The sequence below is a fragment of the Henckelia pumila genome, chromosome 2, assembly GCF_033568475.1.
Source record: "Henckelia pumila isolate YLH828 chromosome 2, ASM3356847v2, whole genome shotgun sequence".
Taxonomy (NCBI): domain Eukaryota; kingdom Viridiplantae; phylum Streptophyta; class Magnoliopsida; order Lamiales; family Gesneriaceae; genus Henckelia; species Henckelia pumila.
Window position 1 is genome coordinate 126,757,494 of NC_133121.1, and position 22,203 is coordinate 126,779,696.

A 22,203-nucleotide genomic window follows, 5' to 3' on the forward strand; every position below is an offset into this window, starting at 1 on the left:
AAAATTAAAATGTGTATTTATTTGACTTTAACAAAAATATTGGACTTTAAAATAATTTAAATAAAGGGTAAAATTGATTTTATAACTTGATCATATACCGATTAAACTATTTTCAGTAGTTTATGTATCAATTTGACATTTTATCAATAGTTCGTGTATCAAAATAATTTTACTATATATTATATTATATTTACAAAAAGGGACCGAAGTTTTTAACCAATTTTCTTTCTTTATTATTATATATTTTTTAAAATGGAAATGGAATAAACCAATTTTCTGGAAATGGAATATAAATCATAAATGTCATTCTTTCAAAGTTTATTTTTTTTATTAGTTTAGTTTTTAAATTGAATAATTTTTTTAAATTTAAAATTTTCAAACAATTATTGAACCGACATCTTTCTCAGTACAATTATAAATTATAGAATTTCGATTACATATTTTATCTTTTACACTATAATTGATGTAATCCAATTCAAAAATATACTTGTTTTTTTTATTTAAAATAAAAAATCCATAAAATCCATAATCATTATTTTTATATCTTTACTCGTTACTGATATATTGTGATAGCTATGTGACATAAAATGATCATTTGAAGTCATGGTATTATTTTAAATTTACCTAAATAATCTTTAAATACATAAATGAAAACTTCTTTTCATTAAATAACATCTAATGTCGAGCAATTTGATACAAAGATCCTTAATATTAAATAACATCTATATCAAAAATCAAAATACGTTTAAATATAAATATATTACCTCCATATCGCACATAATATTCAGATGATTATATGCATCACTCATAAGTCATATGAACTCTACCATTAACTATAAAATATTTTCAAATTGCGAGTATACTTACACTGAAAATATGTACGAATAAAAGATGTGTGCATTTAAATTTAAAAATATGAGATGTGTGTACTCGAAATTGAAACACGATAGAGTTAATGGATGATTTTTTTTTATGAGAGGTCTTTAGCGATATCGAGATTTTAAAAGAGCAACCTATGCAATTAACCTCATAATATTCATGTATTACATTATACTGGTCGAATAGACTTGAAAGATAATAATAATTTTTTAAAAGCCTTTTGAAAGATAATTTTGGTGTATGGTTGGACTTCCAAGTCAAGAACGGTGTAAGTAATGTTAAAAGCAAACAATTTATGAAATTAGACATTTTAGCATAAAAATAAAAACAACTGCACGATTTTTTTATTATTATTATTATAAAACTCTGCAATTAGAATCCTCTGGCACATTTGATGGACAAATCAAATTCTCCAGTCGTCGGACCCCTGGAATTCACACGATATAATCCCACGAAATCGAACCACGGAGTCAACTCCCAAAAGCCTTGCGAGCTAAGTTTTACCCCATAATAATGCGTTGTGGCTAGTGTCTCCCGAACTGCAGACAGGAGAGAAAACTGAAAAGAGTGGGAAGCCCTGCGATTCAAGGAAGCAAGAAATGGATGGGCCACCGGAAAATGATTTCTGTTCGATTTGTCACTCCAATTTCAATATCCCTTGCCAAGCCAATTGCTCACATTGGTTCTGCGGTGCGTTCTTATTTCGCATGATCACACACATTACGACATCATGAATGCCAAGATTTTGGTGTAGGGTTTTATCTCGTTGATGGACCCTTTTGAATTTTAGCATTACATCTGTGGAATCCGAGGCTGTAGAAATAGAATTTATCACTTTCTTATAGATTTCAAGGTTGCAGCCTGACGCAAATAAGGGAAATGGCGAAATGATTGGCTATATTGAGAAATATTTTTTGAATTCAACATCAAAATTGTTATTTGATAAAGTCGCGCTTAAAAGAAGCGGTTGGCCAAGGATGTTGAGAAACTTGTTGGTTAATTATGGCTAGGTTTCAATGATCGATTTTATGATCAACAAGCATCACTTAAGGACCTTGCACCATTCCATCTGTGTTGTGCATAAATGGGAATTGAATTTGCTCTTGCTTTATTGGCATAAGAATTAAATGTCGTCAAAATATTTTGTTGATGGGATTGGGAGCATTGGTCCAGGGCCCCGTTCTTTATTGCCTAGTGAACCCTCAAAGTACTAATGTGAGGCATAAGTATGAAATTGTCATCACGTCCAGCCATTCACAGAAATATGAGGCCAGGAGTTTATGTTTTTTTGTTTACTTTATGTCACAGTTTATGCGAGTTATAAACTAGTAATATGTAATCGCTTGTTTTCTATATCAGGTAGCTGTATATTACAAGTTTGGGATCATGGATCTGCTCTTCACCCCTGTAAATGTCCCCTATGCCGACGCGAAATCACCTTGTTGGTTCCCAGTGAAGCATCATCAAGGCAATACCACATGGTCGATTCTGCAGAGATCTTGCAGAGAATTGAAAGATATAACCGTCTGTATGGTGAACGGTCAAATGGTCTCATACAGGTCGCAATTTTCTCCTAGATTCCTGAGAAGATTTGATGGTTAAGCTTCTTTTTTTTTTTTAAATAAATTTGATGGTTAAGCTTTTGAATGATAATATAAGTATCTTTCTGTTCTTGTTAGAGTTTACTTGTTTTTTGTCGTTATCATTCTGCATAAGTTCTCCTACTCTGATCTTTTAAAATATTTTCACCCACCAATAGAGGCTTTCACGTGAGTTTGTATCTGTTTTATTGATTCTTGTACACAGGAAAGACTGGATCATTGTGTTATTTATTGCCTAATATGTGTGGAGTATTTGTTTAGGACAAAATTTGAAGAGTAGATGGAATATGTGTAACACATTTCCCGATTTACCTTTGGGTCTTCTTGTGATAGCCGCCCTTTATGGTTGCGATTCCTTGAAACTGTGAAAGATTTATTTTGAACTGATCGATGACATGAAATCGTTTTTTTTTTCAGAGAATGCAAGACCTACCCTTTCTTCTCAGGAGACTGTTACGAGATATTAGAGATCCACAAAGAACGCTTCCACTTGTTATCAGGGCACGTGTTTACTTGGCAGTTAAGTTCTCCTTCCCTCCACCTCTGGTGCTACAAAAGGTCATTTTATTCTGGTATAATGTGCTACATGTTGCAGTAACTGTTGTTAAGCTTCTAATTAGATGCTATTGTCATGGCATGTTGCCAATGCCTTGTGGCTTTCAATGTTGATTGACTGCGTAAAGCCATTGATTTCTGGAAAGTATTTTCAAAGCTAAAATTATGATTGGCTCCGATGCTGAAATGTTGTATCAACATTAAAATGAATTAACGTTTAACTATTTTTTTTAAATAATACTGGTAAAATGGGAACTGCGTTAACGTTTTCTCGAAGAAAATGATTGTGAATTCCAGAAATCACCCCTTGTTTTCATTGAGAATCAAAACTTCGATCTATACCAGATGAATCTCTGTTTACAGAAGAAGATAGTTCCTCGCACATTCCTTTGTCCATATCAGAATTGTTGGTTACTCATTTGGCGAATAAATGAATGACGTGAAATATTGTATTCCTTCTTATATGCTGTTCTTTTACAAAAGTCAGGTCAGGGGTGATTTTGTTTTTTGGAGAATAAAGGGTAATATTGTTATATTATTGCATTTTTACACTTTCATCATCTACTCTATGTTTTGGACCTCTGAACAAAATTGTTTTCCTCAATTCAGTTTTCCTTGACACATTCTATTTCATGAAGTGGTAGCTTCTGTAATTCCATCTGAATAAAGTGTTTCCATCTCTCTGGATTGTTTTTAATTACCTCATGTAGATTAATTGGCATCACTTATTAATTGTACTCCATGTCCATTGAGTAGTCCCATATTCTTTCCAAGTCATTTTCACACTACCGGTTTTAGATTGATATTCATAATTCTGCTTTGCAGATGGTTGTTAGTGCTATATATGTCCTTAGCCCAGTGGACATTATTCCTGAAGGTACTACTCTATCAATGTTACATTATTCTTATTTGCATGTTCTTAGCTACGTTTTTGGTCTAACTTTTTCCATATTTCCTCGTAGGACTGCTTGGTATAATTGGCTTTCTGGATGATGCGATTATCGTACTCATATGCTTCCTGCATGTTGCTGCCCTGTATCGAGCTGTTCTCCTTTCTCGGCATGGAGGTTCATAAATTGAGGTGGATATTTCAGAGAACATCCAGAGAAAGAAAGAAAAAACAAGCCTTTTTTTTGTTGTCGTCAAAATTTACAGCCTCGCTGGCTTGCGCTGAACTGAAAAGCGATTGATAGCTTACTTAGGATTCTTATCTTGTGTCTTTACTTTATATGGAAACATGTACACAGCAGTGTTGACCTCTTTCTGAAACTACGACCAAATGGGTGTAATGTTGTTCCTTGGTGGATGGGAGTTGTGCAATCTTTTATCTACCAATGGCTGTAGCTTAAATTTTTTCTTGCTGCTTCTGGAAAAGAACGGAGTTTCTATTCTTGTTAGTCATTGTTCTTAGAGGGCGTGATTGGTATTAGTTTCTATTCTTATTTAAGTTATTTCTTAATAGCAGTTCATTTTTGTTGCACGCCAAGTAAGTGGACTGTACTAACACGGGCGGAGAGAGCATGTTTCTTTTAATTAAATATAATCTTATGGCACTCGATCAATCTCATTCTATTATAATTTATAATGTCGCATAAAATTTTTGATGCACTTCAGAATATGTACAACGGTGGAAACTCGCATATCCTTTTCGAGATGGAAACTATATAACATAATGTTTTAAATATCTATTGAGCATATTGCTAAAGTTTTAGTAGGAATCCAGAAGTCCAAATGGCTTCCGAGCAATATCATACTATAATTTACTCTATTTATAATAGATTAATAGTAATGTGTGCTCATAATTCTGTATGGATGATACGTTCTGTGCTATTTTGCTGGTAGCTGTCAGTTTCTTTTTCCTGAGCAATAGTTGTGTCCTTGTCTGAAGATGATAGGCATTCTGCTGAAGGCTGAACATAGCCATAACCAAAGCCTGCAGCAGAGTTGCAGTAGGTTTCTACAGTTCCATCCATACTCTGTAAGTTGATGTTGTTTAGAACTATGTGGGTGCAGGGGACTGTGTCGCTGCATGCAAAATTCATGGCCTTTTGGGTTTTTGAAGTCCCCGTGATATTCCGGTACATAACTTGGCTTATTTCCACAGCAGAAGTCTAACATGTTGAAGTAAAAACAAGCTTAAACATTATTGTTGTCATAGTGAAAGGCTAATGAAATGTAACAAATTCTATACATCAGAGCTGATGTGAAACGGGACTTGATTTTATTGCTTTACCTGGTTTTGACAAGTACTTGGTGAATCACAATAGAATTGGTCTATGATAATTGGATTGGAGACATTATCCATCCTCACATCTTGATAGCGTACGGACCGCACATAACCAGAACCCCCCTACGAAACCAGGACTTCTCATTTTCATATTCAACTGAACCAACATATATACCAAGATTATGCAGACAATCTCCGGTGAAGTAATGAAATGTACGACTTTTAATCAACTTTATATGTTTAACTGCTTTAGGGGTAAAGATGTTCACATTTATCATAATGTATTTATGCTTTGGGTATATTTAAGAGCATGAGAGTTCACCTGCCAAGTCTTGATCCTAAGGCCATTTGTTGTACCTCGAATGAATGCATTATCCAATACAATCTGCTCGACTATACCGGTGGAGTTGTCTTTCCCAAGACTACCAATGCTGCGATGAGGAAACGAAAATGCAAGTATTCATTCACAAATTTGAACTCAGTCGAGATATATTTTATTCTTTGGTCCTACTCTGACGACAATTTGATATGATACACGTGTATAGATTACCTAATCCCGTGACCAGGTCCACAATATATATTCTTCATCTTGATACCGGAGCTAGCATTAACAATTGAGATGCAATCGTCACCTATATTTCAACATACAATAATTCATCATGTTTGATTGTTTATGTTAAATTTTGTCTAAGAAAAGTGTGCACCATATTGTACGCCTGACAAGAATTCAAACTTAAAACAATTGAATGTATATCAAGAGTAAAAATATAGAACCTGTTCCGATTTTGCAGTTCTGCAAAACAACATTGGTGGATGCAGTTATATGAATTCCATCGGTATTGGGGCTATCTCCAGGAGATGAAACTTTCACACCAGTCACACGGATCGACTCAGAACGTGAAATCACAAAGTTCATCTGTTGGCTGTTCTGAATGGTGAGTCCTTTGACCCTTACAAAGGAGCTTGAATCTATAGTTAAAGCCTGCAGCAGCATTTATGCAATTTTTTCATATCTAAATTCTCTGTTTGGTGCATTTATCTTACAAATAATAGAAGTTTGGCATGATAAGACAACATATTAAAACTGGAGTAGAACCTCACCGTCGGTGCTCCTTTGCATGGCTGCGGGAGAAAGAGGACACAAGAAAACAAGCAAAACATTCAGGTTAGTAATTCAAGTGTCTTTTCACTTAATCATGATAAACAACGAAAACACGAATTTGTTTTAGATTTACGTTGGACTTGTTCTTTTTGCAAGATTCTGCCCACCATTTGCTGCCTGATCCATCAATAACTCCATTTCCTTGGAAAATGGCCTTGCTTATATTATTAAAATTAAGCCACATCCTTGGGTTCTTTGGATCCCAATCCTTTGGCTCATTGGGTGCTACAATAGTTCCTTCAATCTGCACACGCATCAAATCTATAAATCTTGTTCATCTTTCCTCTCAAAGTGTAGAAATATACTGCGGATGGAGATATGCATAAAGTCTACCCGGATCACTATCTTATCAGCACAAGGCCCTCTAAATTTTGTGGCATTGACAAGATAGCGTCTCCCTTCAGGAACCAAAAAGACTGCTTTTATTGGTGAAGAACAAGCTTGCTTCCAAGCATTTACGAAGGCCTGATATTATACACCATCAGCAACTATTTTCAAAATAATAATAATAATAAACTAGATGAAAATTTTCTCATTATGTGCTCTTGAGGAACATGTGTGGCATGCATGTGATCAAGAAAGAGCATTCACAACATTTTCACCTGAGTATCATCTGATACTCCATCCCCAACCGCACCAAACGCGCCTACGTTAACGAGAATCTTGTTCCGGTGCCCGCTTCTCCAAGATGGAAGCTCCGACAGCTCATCGAATTCGTTGCCTCCGTCTTCTTCCACCTCCCATTCCTCTATATCTTCAAAAAAGTCAAACTCCTTTGGAAAATCTCTGTCTTCACTTTTAATGGACACTGTAAGCAAAACAAGAAAGCAAAGAAATGTTAACTTGCTCATTGTTTTTAAGGGTACTTGATTAGATGCGGTTGATTTGCATAAATCAAACATAACACATTGGGGTATTAATTTATAAGTATGGATTCAGTTTTGAAAATGGAATATGGCTTGGCTTGAAAGGACATGAAGGTGTTACATTTTTTCTACATATGCCTACACTTGAAGGGTACGAATATATAATGTTGTAGAACCTTGCTTTACTCTTCAAACTAGTGTCCCACACCACTATATCTTACATTTCCCCAAAGTCAAAACCGATATCATGAGCCAATGTAAACAATTTTAGAGCCAAAAAGAATACTGACAGAACACTCCAGTTCCAGTTTTTGCATGGGCCAAACACGGTGCAAGGTTATTTTAAATGTTTGGACATCATGGAAAGGGCAAATCTTTGAAATAATGTGAAACATGAAAAATACATAATTTTATTAATACTTTATATTTTCTTCGTAAGTACGTCAAGACCATGTTTGTCTTCCTAATATGTTGAAATACAATCACATACAAATTGTATCACCGATGTTTCTGCGCAGACGGCAGTTTTTAATGTTAACGATTTTCAATCCGTTTGATACAAACATGTACGCATAATATTTAAATAGAGTACTCAGGTTTATAGGAATAGTGGAAATACTGTGGAATATATACCACAGTCCACATACATTAATAAAATCAAAACCTTGGAGGTTCAGAACATCTTGAATATTGAGGGATGATTTGTGACAATAGACCTTTGCAAAAAAATTTTAAAAAAATATAGACCTCACGATCGAAATAACAATGTGTTATATTGTGTATAAACGTGAAATGATGTTTGTGTTTAAAAAAAATGTACAGGCTTATTCTTGCCAATGACCCGAATATTGAAGATAATTTAAAATGTCTAGAAACTCCATTTTTCAATATTTTATTTCTAAAAAACCCATAAATTTTTTTTAAAAAAAATTCCCTTGAAAAGAAAATCAGCAGCAAGTATTCAAATAATAATATTTAACTATAATAAAAAAAATATTGATTTAACATTTGACTCTCATGTACCAAATAACATGGTGATATTTGCTTCGTCCGTGTGTAATTAGACTTGAGATGCAGTTATGTTGAAACTTGTGTGTTCTTTTGGATCTAAGCCCTTCACACATTTAATTTCCCCCTCTTTTATTGAGAAGGTTGAAATGTTAGTTTGACTATTTTATTAATTTCATAGACAACAGAATTTCTTCACATGGATGACTAGCACTAGGGGTGTTTATTCTCCGAAAAGCCAAACCGAAAATCGAACCGAACTGGGCGGTTCGGTTCGGTTTTTAACCGAAATTATTTCGGTTTTTCGGTTTTTCGGTTTTTTTTTTTAAAAAATTTTGAACTTTTTTTTTCTTTCTAAAAATCGGTTTTTTGAATTAAAAAAACTAAATATTTTTAGTTATTTGAATAATTTTTTGGAAAAAATTAATGGTTAAATCAAATATTTGTGATTTAATACTTCGAAAAATATATTTGAAAATAACTGTACTTAAAACAAAAAAATTGCTAACATTTTTAATTTCAATAATAATAATTTTTGAATTTATAAAAATAATGTAATATATAATGCAAATATGTGTATATATAATATAATAAAATAACTTCATTAATTTTTAATTATTTCTATTTCAAAAATCAATATTTTTTAAAATCAATAAATCAATACATTTTTCAAGTTGAATCCACAATTCAAGTATGTTTGAATAATTAGATAACTAATTAAACCAATTATATTTTTTTTAAAAAAAGAACGAATGATGACTTTTGTTATTTCAGTTTTTCAATAAAATTAATTTTATGGGCACACAATATTGATGTACATATTAATTGATTGGTAAAAAAATTCAAATTCAAAAACAAAAAAAAAACAAAAAAAAGCAAAAAAAAAAAAAAATGGTTTTTCGGTTCGGTTCGGTTAACCGCGAAAAAAAACCGAACCGAACCGAAAAACCGAAAATTCAAAAATCCAAAAACCAAAAACTGAACCGAATTTTCGGTTTCGGTTCGGATCGGGCGGTTATCCGAACCGTGAACACCCCTAACTAGCACCAACAATTTGTTTTAATTGATGAAGTCTACGGCCAAGAATGATGAATCAAATTTAGTACCTAAGGCAGTACCCAAGGCTATTGATAAGATGTAGCTAGTTCGAGGCAGCCAACCTCCTAGAACATGATTGAGAATAGAGAAGAATTTCAGAGATAATTGAATGTTCTATTTTCTGAATTTTTGGATTTATTCGTATGGGTTTTCCCCCAACTATTTATACTTTTTGTCAAGAGTAAACTTTCTTTGACTTCTAATTATTCTACTACTTACATATATTCATGTACATTTACTTATGATTTACTTATTTGCAAGTACATAATCCATCAATTAGTTCTACCCTCCTGGTGAAATAGCACCTTGTCCTCAAGGTGGAAAGTAGGGTATAGTTTGGCAAAACCCCTCAGATCCTCCCATGAAGTCTCCTCCATATGTAGACCCTGCCATTGTACTAAAATTTGAACCACCTCCACAGAACCCCTTTTGATAATACGAGAACCCAACACAGCCAAATATGACACCACCGGTTGATCAGCCTGAGCCAAAGGTGGAAGAGATAGTAGGGGTGCGTGCTCCGGATTCAGGCAGAACTTTAGAACCGAAATATGAAAAACATCATGAATTTTACAATGCTCTGGAAGGTCAAGCTTATATGCAACATGACCAATCCTTTTCGCGATTTTAAATGGATCATAAAAGCGTTTACTAAGCTTAGTGAACTTTTTACCCAAAACCAAAATCTACATGTATGGTTGTAAACGAATATAACACCACTGTCAAACCTCAAAGCATGCCTCTTTGCGATGGCTGTCGGCTGAAACCTTCATACGGACTTATGCCTTTTGTAAATTGGCACGGACAGAACACAACACCTCATATCGATCAACCAGCCACTGATCCACTACTTCAACTTCAGAAAACGCCTCAATATACGAAGGAATTGATGGTGGTGGTCTGCCAAAAACCACCTCAAATGGAGACATACGAATCACATAATGATAACTCGTATTATAGCAAAGCTCGGCCCAAATCAGATATTTCACCCACTTATGTTGTTTTTCCAAAACAAAACTACGCAAGTACTGTTCAAGGCAGTGATTCAAAACTTCTGTCTGAACATCAGATTGCGGATGGTAGGCAATGGACATTCGTAAAGAGGTGCCACTATTCCGGAATAACTCCTGCCAAAAATGACTTAAAAGTACCGGATCTCGATCCGACACAATGGTCTTAGGAAAGGAATGATGTTTAACAACAATGTTCAGAAAAAGCATAGCCACTTGCACGGCTGTAATAATCCTCGTGGTTTAGAGGGAATATATTTAACCTATTGACAAATGTGGCACTGTGCAACATAATCTCGAACAACTTTATCTATATTTTCCCAGTAGAAAGCACACCCCAATCTGGACAGAGTCTTTTTAACACATGCATGACCTGCCAAAGAAGTATTATGAATTTCAAAAAGCACTTTTGGTTTTAGGGGTGAAGATGGATTTAGGCAAACGCGATGGTGTCTATAAACTAGCCCATCTCGACATCGATAAAGTACAGAGTGTGGGTCAGAACCAAAAGATTTTGTGAGCAATGCATTGTAAAAGGGATCTGTGAGAACTTCAAAACGAATTTAAGATGTAAGATGGAAGATAGGGGCAGTAATGGCGAGTAAGGAAGAAGCTAAAGGCTGGGTGTCTCCAAACTAAATGGTATCTTAATGCTCTTTAAATGACTTATAAGTCCTTTATAAAGAGCTATAAGAGAGGGTTCATGGTCCGGATTCTATTCCTTAGTATAAGCAGAAAAGACATCCACAATGATGTTAGTCTTGCCTGGTTTGTATTGAATATCAAAGTCAAAACCCAAAATCTTGATCAAATATTTTTTGCTGCTTAGGTGTGTCTTGATGAATGATATCTCGAAAACTTTGGTGATCGGTGAATGGTGATAATATTAAAATGGTGTCCAAGGAAATATTGCCGCCATTTAGAAATGGCTTGTGTGATCGCAAATAACTCCCAAACATAGGTAGAAGCTCGCGCCATGCGAGGAGAAAACTTTTTACTAAAGAAAGCAATATGATGTCATTTTGAAGTAGTACAACCCCAATCCCACTCCCCGAAGCATCAGTTTGAAGCTGGAAAGAAACACAAAAAACTGGCAAAGCAAGAATTGGAGTTTGAGTTAAGGCCAACTTGAGGTTATCAAAAGAAGTTTGGACTGCTGAAGACCACAAAAACTGATCCTTTTTTAGAAGATCAGTGAAAAGAGAAACAATATGAGCATAACCTTTGACAAACCTCCTATAAAATCCAGTTAATCCCAAAAACCCACGAAAAGCTTTGACAGTGGATGGAATAGGCCAATGTTGAATGACCACTATTTTTCCAGGATCAGGTTCAACTCCCTTAACTGAAACGTTGACTGGACTAGAATTTGGTGCAAGATGAATGTGGTGATCAATGGATCGGAATGGGGGTAATGCTTTCGGATTCTCGAATACATGAACAACTAAAGCAAGTGAGAAAGCTCTTGAGAATGAGGAAGTACCTCCGTTGGAAGGTCTGTCTCCGCCACTAAAGAGAACAATTGGAAACAACTAGAAATGGCCTCCGTATTAAACTATTAATGGACAACCGAAGGAATTGAGTGAACTGAACCTGCTGCCATTGTAACAATGGTTCCCCTTATAACCTTACCAACCCTATTGTCCCTCAAAAACTCCATATACAATTCCTTATAATCCACTGTAATTCTTCCTAACAATTCGAGCCATTGCACACCTAGAACCACTTTTGTCCCTTGAAGTTGAAGGACATAAAAATCAATGATAAAAGTTTCCGAACCCAACTGAATTTGAACTCCAAGGCAGTACCCTTCACACGTAAGTGTTTTACCATTACCAACCAAAACCTTGAAGTCTGGAGAATCAAGTATGGGCATTTTCAAGAAACTTGCAACCCGTTCTTGTATAAAATTGTGTGCGCTACCACCATCCACCAAAGTTTGCACACCCAGACTACCAATTTTACCTAAAAAACGCAATGTTTGAGGAGACAATTGTCCAGCCATGGCGTGGAGACTAATCTCAGGTATAACAACATTATGATCTGGTGGTTCTTCCTCGTCTATCACAGACTCCTCGCTTTCATCATCAATAATAAAACAAAATAGTTTGCATTGGCATCGATGTCTAAATGAGTATTTTTCATCGCAATTATAATAGAGACCTTTGTCCCTTTGGGAAGCCATCTCGGATGAAGATAACTTCTTAATGAACAACGAGGGTTTTACCTGAGCTCCTCGTGTTTCAGGAGGTAAGGAAGTTGTAGGTAATAAGGCCGAAAGGTTCAAGGCTTTAGATTTGTGTTAACTTCTCTCCTGTCTAGAATTGTCACTTTCCCCTCGCCACTGAGACTTAACCTCCATGATCTTATCCTCGAAGAGACGTGCTAACCCCATAGCCTGGAGCAAGGTGTGAGGTTTATACACTTGCACCTCCCTGCGTAAATCATGACGTAACCCTGAAACGAAACAACTAATCAAAACATGTTTCAGAACTCCTAAACTCTTGTTATAAAATTGTTCAAACATATGTTGATAGTCTGCTAGAGAATCCGATTGCACTAACTTACATAGCTTACCAAAGGAATCCTCAAATTCATAAGGTCCAAAACCAAAACTTTCTTAACCGCACACAAAAACTTAGACCAGATATCCAATAGCCGATTCCTATGCATCCAATCGTACCAGTCGAGTGCATCTCCATCCAAATGAAAAGAAACGATGACCAACCGCTGTGGATCTGAGGTGTTATAAAAGTCAAAACACCTCTAAATCCGAGATATCCACGCCGACGGATTGGCACCAAAAAACCATGGAACCTCTAATCGCATGGAACACAATGATGAATAATCGTCGAAAAAATTCGCCGATCCGTGTGGCACTGGTTGGAATGGCATTTGCGACTGAAGTGAATCCTCCATCACATGAAAAGGATTCCGCCACATGTATTGATCTATATTCGCATCTACTGTTTGCAAACCAATCGAAATATCGGATATCCTTCATCGAATTGGTAAGCAAATCGATACTAGAGGCTTGATTGTCCTGCATTGCCAATAACTTGGCGAGGACTTCATCAATTTTTGCTTGCCTTGTTCCATCCGCCATGATCACAAACTCAACGAGAGCACCTTGATAAGATGTAGCTAGTTCGAGACAGGCAGCCTCCTAGAACAAGATTGAGAATAGAGAAGAATTTCAGAGATAATTGAATGTTTTATTTTCTGAATTTTTGGATTACAATTGTATGTCTTCGTATGGGCTTTTCCCCAACTATTTATACTTTCTGTCAAGAGTCAACTCTCTTTGAATTCTAATTATTCTACTACTTACACATATTCATGTACATTTACTTATGACTTACTTATTTGCAAGTACATAATCCACCAATTTTGCTGGAGCGCTCCTCATTCTTCTAGTTTTCTTGTCTCTAAGGTCTTATCTAGTTGTATCACACTTTAATTGAGTTTTTCTCATAATTTTTATCCATGTCTTATTGTTGCTTGTCGAGATTTAAGGATCACATTGAGGAGACAATTCTGGAAGGACTTCGAATGTTTTTGCTATCTAAAGTCTCTATTGTCTACTCGTGCTTTTAGTTTTAGGATATAGGTTGAGTTGCTGGAGGGGTCATTATAAATGATCGGTACTCAGTTTCAACGAGTATCCCATTAATTTTCACATGATTTATAAATGCTTAACCTACATATTTTTAGCTTATGTTCTGTCTGTTCGCTGTAGCATGGACTAAAAGTATTTTCTGTAAGTGAAAATCTTCTCTAAATTACTACATTTGAACTTGCTTGAGCTTTGTATGCAATCAAACGTTGAGTTATCTTGATTTCAGTATATTCTTAAAGGGTGAAACCCAAAGATCATTCATTTTTTTAATTGAGAAATATTTTGGGCTTTTTTTTCATTTTGAATTGTAAACAAGCAGAGCTCAACTTAGACAACCTGCGGCCCAAATAATTTTAAAATGAAACATTCAATATCCCAACTCATCAGCCCAAAAGCCTTCTTTATCTTTTCTTTTTAGAATAATGAATATATAAAATTATATCACAAATTTGTTATCTCTATGGTTAAATTTTCAGGATTAAATATTTTTATAAAACAAAAAAACTATTTTTAATCAATACGAAATGTTGTGCTCAGTTGAATATTAATAAGTTTGATTGGATGATAAATTTAGTCAATTTAATTAAGCAAATAAAAGAATTAGTGACCATCCCATTTTTTAAGGTTAATCGCTTGGTCCTGCAATTTGCAAACATCATATTATTATTGTTAAATTATATTTAAGCAGCTAATAAAAAATATATATCTTTTCTATATTATTAAGTTTGGGAGATAGATAATAACTGTTTTTGGTAAGTTACGTTATACCAACTTTTATCTTCAAAATACCCTTACCCTATAACCATCATAATTATTTTTGAATAAAATAAATAATAACGAATTGATAATAAAAAAACATAACATTAAATATAAATTATTCAAATATTATTATGTTTCATATTAAAATTTTTTATGCACGGATATAAAACTATATTTTAAATTAAAATTTAATTTATGTGCACGCATCATATACATATATTTACTAGTATATATCTTTTCTTATATTATATATATATATATATTATTAAGTGTGAGAGGGTAGAGAAGCTGTCTTTGGTATGATGGTATGTCCAACAACCAAATCACAAATTTAGCTTTGGTTTTAGGAGTGATCACGGTGCGGTTTGGACAGGAGAACAGATCCTCTGTTGTGGGTAGGGGTGGGCACGGGTCGGGTGGTGTAAAACACTACCCGAAACCTACCCGACATACCCGACTAGTCGGTTACCCGATTAAATCGGGTCGGGTCGGGTCGGGTCGGGTCGGGTCGGGTCGGTTTTCCGCTTCAAAAAAAAACAAGAAGAAACATAGATACAACAAACTCTTCGAGCCGATTGTACCTCTAACTCCAGAAAATTCAAACTTCAGCACAATCTTCAAGCTGATTGAATCTGAAGATAATGGAACTCGAACTCAATTTTTTTGATTGGAATCTTGAAACCAAGCATAAAGGAACTCGATTGCTTTGAATGGATCGTCTGCCTTCTGCTACAAATCTAAAATCTGGAAGAGGGATTTACTTCTCCCATGGAAGAACAAAGACGATTGCCGATTGTGGCTCTCTTCTCACTTCTTAGCTTCTCCAAGTTCAATAGCCCATACGTTTTAATGCCTTATTAATTTATCCAATCTATAGTCCAAACTCCAAAGTCCAAACCAATAATAGCCATATAATTTTTGAAAGAAAAAAAGTTATTAATTATAATCGGGTACCCGATCGGGTAATTCGGGTAAAACTTTACTACCCGAACCCGATCAGACTAAATATAAATCGGGTTCGGTTATTACCCAAAACCGAATAAAAAACCAAAAAACCCGATTTTCTCATTCGATCGGGTTCGGGTCGGGACCCAAATTACCCGATCCGATTGCCCACCCTATCTGTGGGCTAAAGACAACACCATTTGTTGTGCTCTCTAGATAAGTGTAGCAATGAAGATGAAAAACGAGTCCGAGCTCGGGAAATTTAACATTGTATTAAATATTTATCTAAGATTGAATGGGGGAAATGAAAGAGAAAAATATTGAAGATCTATAAATATTTTTTTAAAAAAAATGGAAAATGAATGAAGGAATAGGAAAACAGAATCCTGATAGTCGTGTTTAATTTGTTTGCATATTTTGTTGTTATTTTGTTGATAGTTTGCATGCATTTAATTGTGTTTGTTAATGTTTTATCTTAGTTTTGTCTTTTGCATGCATTTATATTCATAACATACTCCCGGGTTTAATGTGTAGGAGATTTCAAGATGAAGAAAACGAAGGCAGAATATTGGTTTTTTCCATGCGATCGATCCCCCGAACTCAATAGGATCGAGCGAGGTATCCGGATTATGAAGGTAGAATTTTGCATATTTTCCCGCGCTCGATCGCACATACTCAGCAGGATCGAGCGCGGGCCGAGAAGTTGAAAACAGAGAAACACATATTTTCACGCGATCGATCGGGCGTACTCCATGCGATCGAGCGCGCGGGCCTGTTCGGGAATGATTTTTTAATTTTGGAAATTTTGTTATTTTGGACTCTAGGTTTTATTAGACTCTTAATTCCGTTTTTAAGGATTATTATCAGATTTCGAGACTCTCTCTTGGAGGCTAGGTTTTGTTCTTTAATTTCTTCTCTAGTTTTCTTCTTTTCTTTGAATTTTTATTGATTTGGTGATGAATCGTTGTAGCTAAACCTTTTAATACTTGGTTGAGGGAGACGAAACCTTGATATATTTTATTCATGAGATTCGATTCGTAGTGTTTAATCTTTATTAAGTATCAATCTTTGATCTGTTTGATTTCATGTTTGTATGCGAGATTTTAGGATTGGCCATCTTAGAATTTTGTATTGCGAACGATAGCTAAATTAGAATTCAAATCCGTAATTGTTTGAACAATCTAATTTGCGAAGCAACTACGTTTGATATTTTATGCTGTTGAATTTATTAAATCGTAGGATCAATTATTGACTAGGCTAAATACAACCGCTGGTGTTTGTGTTGTTTAGGTTCGTCAGTTTTACTAGTTTGAATGCTACCGTGGATTTAAATCTAGATTACTGTTAACAGGTTAATTCATTGGTAAGGGTTAATTTAGAATGCTGTTTTCTAATTAACTAAAATTACAGTGAAACAGGAATTTAGTTTTTAGTGATGAATATTTAATAGGATTAATTATTTTTAGGGAATCGATGATTGAATGAATGAATATCAAGGGTGTAGTCGACCGATACCAAGTCTTGTCTCTTATTGATTTCTCCAAGTTTATTATTCAATTTTGCATGTTAGTGAATTTTAATTGTTTAAAATTTTCAGTAGTTAATCTCCAACTTCAAAACCCCCTTTTATTTATTTAGAACACATTAAATTTACCTTTCCTTGTGGGAACGATCCCTACTCACACTACTGCATTATTTGTTTATCTGATTGAGTCGGGTAATTTGGGCGTGACACGATTAAGCGCGACCAAATTTTGGCGCCGTTGCCGGGGAACGGTGTTAATTTATTGTGTTCCTTTTCTTTTGTTTTGTTTTGATTAATCTCACTCTCTTCTCTTTTCTTTGTTCCTAGTTCTCTCTAGTTCATGCTTTCAGGTGATCTTGCTGACGAAGACTTTCTCTACGATCCGGAAATTGAAAGAACTTTGCATAGGCGAAGGAGAGAACTTCGTAGGCAACAACAAGAAGCCGCTGCTCGAGCTGCTTTTTCGGAAGAAGAAGAAATGGCTGATAATGCTAACCTGAGTCTTAGACAATTGGGCACTCCTGATCCCAATCAACAACCTTTATGCATTACTTTTCCTACATTAGAAAATAATGCTACTTTTGAGCTTAAATCTGGATTAATTCACTTACTACCTTCCTTTCATGGTCTTGCAGGTGAGGATCCAAATAAACACTTGATGGAGTTTCACGTGGTCTGCACGAGTATGAAACCCCATGGGGTGACAGAGGAGCAAATTCAGCTAAGAGCTTTTTCTTTCTCTTTGAAGAGTGCTGCTAAGGATTGGCTATACTACTTACCCTCTGGCTCCATCACAACTTGGACGGAGATGAAAAGAACCTTCCTGGAGAAATACTTTCTAGCCTCTAGAGCTGCGAACATCCGGAAGGAAATCTATGGGATCAAGCAATACTCAGGAGAATCACTGCATGAATACTGGGAGCGGTTCAAGAAGCTTTGTACTAGCTGTCCGCAACATCAGATAAGTGAAAATCAATTGATACAATTTTGCTATGAAGGTTTGTTACCTCATGACAGGAGTATGCTAGACGCAGCCAGTGGAGGAGTTTTTGTGGACAAAACTCCGGTACAGGCAAGAAATTTAATAGAGAACATGGCTGCCAATTCTCAACAATTTGGCACCATCAGGAATGAGCATCCACCAAGAAAGAACAACGAGGTAAATGTCTCTTCCCTTGAACAACAATTAATTGAATTGACAACTCTTGTGCGTCAGATGGCTGTAGGGAATGGACAGACTGCAAAGGCATGTGGGATTTGTGCGGCAATGGGACATGCTACTGATATGTGTCCCACACTTCAAGAAGAATCAGTTGAACAGGTCAATGCTACTGGAGGATTTCCTGGACCACCCCAGAGAAAATATGATCCATACTCCAACACATACAATCTTGGTTGGAAGGATCATCCAAATCCAAGATATGTGAATCCTCAAGCAAATCAATCGGGGCCTCAAGCACCACCACATAATCAAAATTATAGGCCGTTGTATCCTCAACAAAAACAGCAGCGTCCTCAGATTCCAAGCCCGGGTGAGTTCCTTGAAAATATTGTTAAGGATCTTGCAACTAACACTGTAGCCTTTCAACAGGAAACAAGAGCAAGTATCCAAAACTTGAACACCTAGATGGGACAGCTCGCCACCGCCATTAACAAGCTAGAAGCACAACATTCCAATGCTTTACCATCTCAAATAATTCCAAACCCAAGAGAAAACGCAAGTGCAATCACTCTAAGGAATGGGAAGGAGTTGAAGATCAAGAAAAAAGAAGCGGAGGCTTCACCCAAGGAGAAACCGCAAGAAGAGTCGAAATCGACTGATGGAGAAGCATCCAAGGAGGAAGCGCCAAGAGGTAAGTTTCCTCCACTTTCTGAATATAAGCATGTTGCCCCTTTTCCCTTAGCACTAAAAGAGTCTAGAAAAGATGAAGGGATAAAGGATCTTTATGAGACTTTTCGTAGATGTGAGGTAAATATTCCGCTGTTAGATGCTATTAAGCAGGTACCTCGATACGCGAAGTTCTTGAAAGAACTGTGCACAGCCAAGAGGAAACAGACTGTAAGGCCCGGGATTATTTAATTTTAATCCGAGAATATTTAATTTGGGAATATTTAGAGTTTATAATTAAATTCTAATATTCTTAAATGAAGAAGGATTGAAATTGAATTAAATTGCTTTTCCGGGGACTGAATTGCAAATAATCAAAAGTTTAGGGACTAAAGTGCAAATATTCAACATATATCACAATTCCCACTTGCTTTTCTAGTTGGTTTGCACGACTTCAGCAGCTGAAAAAGGAGAAAAGAATTCTGAAAACCCCAAGACGCCATTTTCAAGATTTTAAAGCTTCGATTTTGCGTGCTCCGGTTGTCATGAATTCCGAATATATATATATATATCTGCGATCACCGCTCCGAGACCTTCGTTTTGGTACAAGTTTCATTCATTTTTCTTAGACTTTATTTTTATGTTGAAGATGGGTTGATATTCTATTTGAGTATATATGTGATTGAGCTAGTACCGGTTACGTATTCGCAGACGGTTCGGAAAAAGACTATCGTTCGGATTTTATATTATTTATTGAAGCAAATTCGAAATCCTTCCTTTTCTGAAATATGCTGCACGTGCATGTATATTGATGATATGTTGTGAATTATGTTGAGAAGTGATGGATATATTGATTGGATTATGATTTGGATTGCCGGTTTTTAGCCGTTACGCCGTCGATTTCCGAATTGATACACTTTCGATTTTGTTGAGTTGGCTATGCTGGAGATTGAATGATAAGCTGATCTTTGAGCTGGTGAAACTTCATTTTCAGATTTGGTGTGAAGTGTTCGAAACTCGGGAATTCAACGTTCGAATCGGAATAGAAAACGTTTGATTGATTAAATTGCAACGACTTCGAGCAGATTTTGATATATGTTCATCATGTCATGTAATTGCAGATTTGAAGTATTTTCAGACTCGACAGCGAAAGGTATAAATGACAGCTAATCCAGATGGGATAGAATGCTCGAAATAATTATTGTTTCGAGTATTCCCTTATTAATCACATACTTGGTTGATTATGTGTTTTATGTGATTAAATGATTTGATTGTTTTGCTTGCTTATTTAAGTACATGTTCAAGGTGTTTTATAGCATTTAATGCATACAGACCATGTTGCATTCATCTTGAAATCCAGCCTGATAAGCACAGAGGGTTGAAAAGCCTAGAGTGCATATGACGTTTGGCGGATTGTAGTTGAGTGGCACAGAATGTAGACTTACTTTCAGAGCCAGAAGACTCACTATAGTTGCACCAAAGTCAGAGGAAATAAAGTATTTAACTTCACCTCGATTGGGTGAGTTGGTGTTTGTTGACGATTTTATTTCCTCGGGATCCCAAGAACTTATATCCTATTGATATCAGCTTGATAGCCTCTTTTGTCATATGCATTGCATTCACGTTTATTATCTCGCGCATTATGTTGTTTATACTGGGATTTTATTCTCACCGGTTGATTTGTTTTGTATGTGTGCATGGCAATAGGTGGGGCAGGAGCTGGTCAGAAGCAACAGGGATAGCTCGAGAGAGAGTCTTAGCATGTGAGGACTCGGGTTTTAGCAGAAAAACGTGTATTTTAGCAGAAAAACTTGTACTTTGAGTTGTTGAAACATGGTAGAATGATACAAGAACTTTGTATGATGTAGTCAAGTACTTGTTAGCCTTCATATTATGTTTGTAAAGAGCATGTCTTTGATTATGTGACTTGTCAAAGATTAGATATACATGTTGGGTTGTGTTTTGATGTTATCATCTTCTTTTATTCATGTATGGTGTTGTTAGAAGAGCTGAGGCATCCCAAACTTCTATTTGACAGCAAAAAGTCAGATTTTGAGCAGCCGGACAGAGCGCAGCTCGCTCGAGCGGAGCCCGAGGCTCGCTCGAGCGAGCCAAGGGGTCCTAGACCCGAGCGGCGCTCGCTCGAGCGAGAGGTGAGGCTCGCTCGAGCGAGCCACCTTGGTTCTTAAAAAATAAAAAAAAAAAAAAAATTGTTGACCTTTTTGCGACGTGCTTTTGCGTCGCCAAATGTCCGGTTTTGCAGATTAACTATTTTTAGTTACTAATCGCCCTATAAGATTTGATTAGCAACCCGGGTCCCCAGACAAACATTGAAGGGTTGTCAAAAATTGGAACTTGGTGAGAATGTATCTGCTATGATCCAAAGAAAATTGCCCGCAAAATGCAAGGATCCAGTGTTGGAGAACGCGGTGATCAGATCAATCAGGATTGATACCCGGTGCAGCGGAAGTTTAAAATTTTTATATGGAACGATTCCATAATGGGTATCAACCTTACGATTAAATTGTGTGTGTGTAAAAATTAAATAACGATTATAAATTTTTACCTTCAATCTCGAATCGAGATTTTGGACACCAACAGATTGCTCTGCTCTTGTTGTATATCCCTGGAACTGATGGACGAACTGTTCTTCAATCAGGTCCACGAACGGATATTTAATCCCTCTGATAGATTGCACTAGAAAATCTATCAGAAGTTTCTACGAAGAGATTAACGAATTTGATCCGTTAAACCAGACTGTAATTCAAAATTCACAGACTGGATTTTACTGAGCAGAGGGGAAAAGGGGGCGGCCACTTCAGAGGAAAAAGACTAGGGTTTTTTGAAAATTTTGTGACCTGTTGTGTGTAATTTCTGTACTGCAATAACTTATTTATAATGTAGGCCACTAACAGCTTAGGGCCCATTAGTCATAAGTTCAAGCCCGACAAGCAAAGCCCGCATGTTCAGAAATTAATATAAAATTCATCGTGACTCCGATTGATAAACCGATTTCACCAATGTGCATAGAAACCATTTCTGTACCTTTTAAAGTCAAGATAAATTTTTCTGAATCCGAATTCAGTGATTTCCAAAAATGCCCATCCCTATGTCATTTTAG

At 35.9% G+C, this 22,203-nt stretch overlaps 2 protein-coding genes across 2 annotated transcripts; one reads left to right on the plus strand and one right to left on the minus strand.

Moving 5' to 3' along the window:
• Window positions 1-1,287: 1,287 nt before the first annotated feature.
• Window positions 1,288-4,370, plus strand: LOC140882373 (uncharacterized). Its single transcript, XM_073288342.1, has 5 exons — window positions 1,288-1,569; window positions 2,239-2,438; window positions 2,898-2,999; window positions 3,861-3,912; window positions 3,998-4,370. The coding sequence occupies exons 1-5, from the start codon at window positions 1,479-1,481 to the stop codon at window positions 4,108-4,110; spliced, it is 558 nt and encodes a 185-aa protein (XP_073144443.1). The 5' UTR covers window positions 1,288-1,478; the 3' UTR covers window positions 4,111-4,370.
• A 327-nt stretch (window positions 4,371-4,697) lies between these two features.
• LOC140882674 (probable polygalacturonase At1g80170) lies at window positions 4,698-7,318 on the minus strand. Its single transcript, XM_073288813.1, has 9 exons — window positions 7,027-7,318; window positions 6,758-6,889; window positions 6,498-6,668; window positions 6,364-6,384; window positions 6,037-6,244; window positions 5,813-5,894; window positions 5,585-5,693; window positions 5,269-5,385; window positions 4,698-5,146 (listed from the first exon to the last, which is right to left on the minus strand). Exons 1-9 carry the CDS (start codon window positions 7,273-7,275, stop codon window positions 4,832-4,834), a joined length of 1,404 nt encoding a protein of 467 aa, XP_073144914.1. The 5' UTR covers window positions 7,276-7,318; the 3' UTR covers window positions 4,698-4,831.
• Window positions 7,319-22,203: the final 14,885 nt, after the last annotated feature.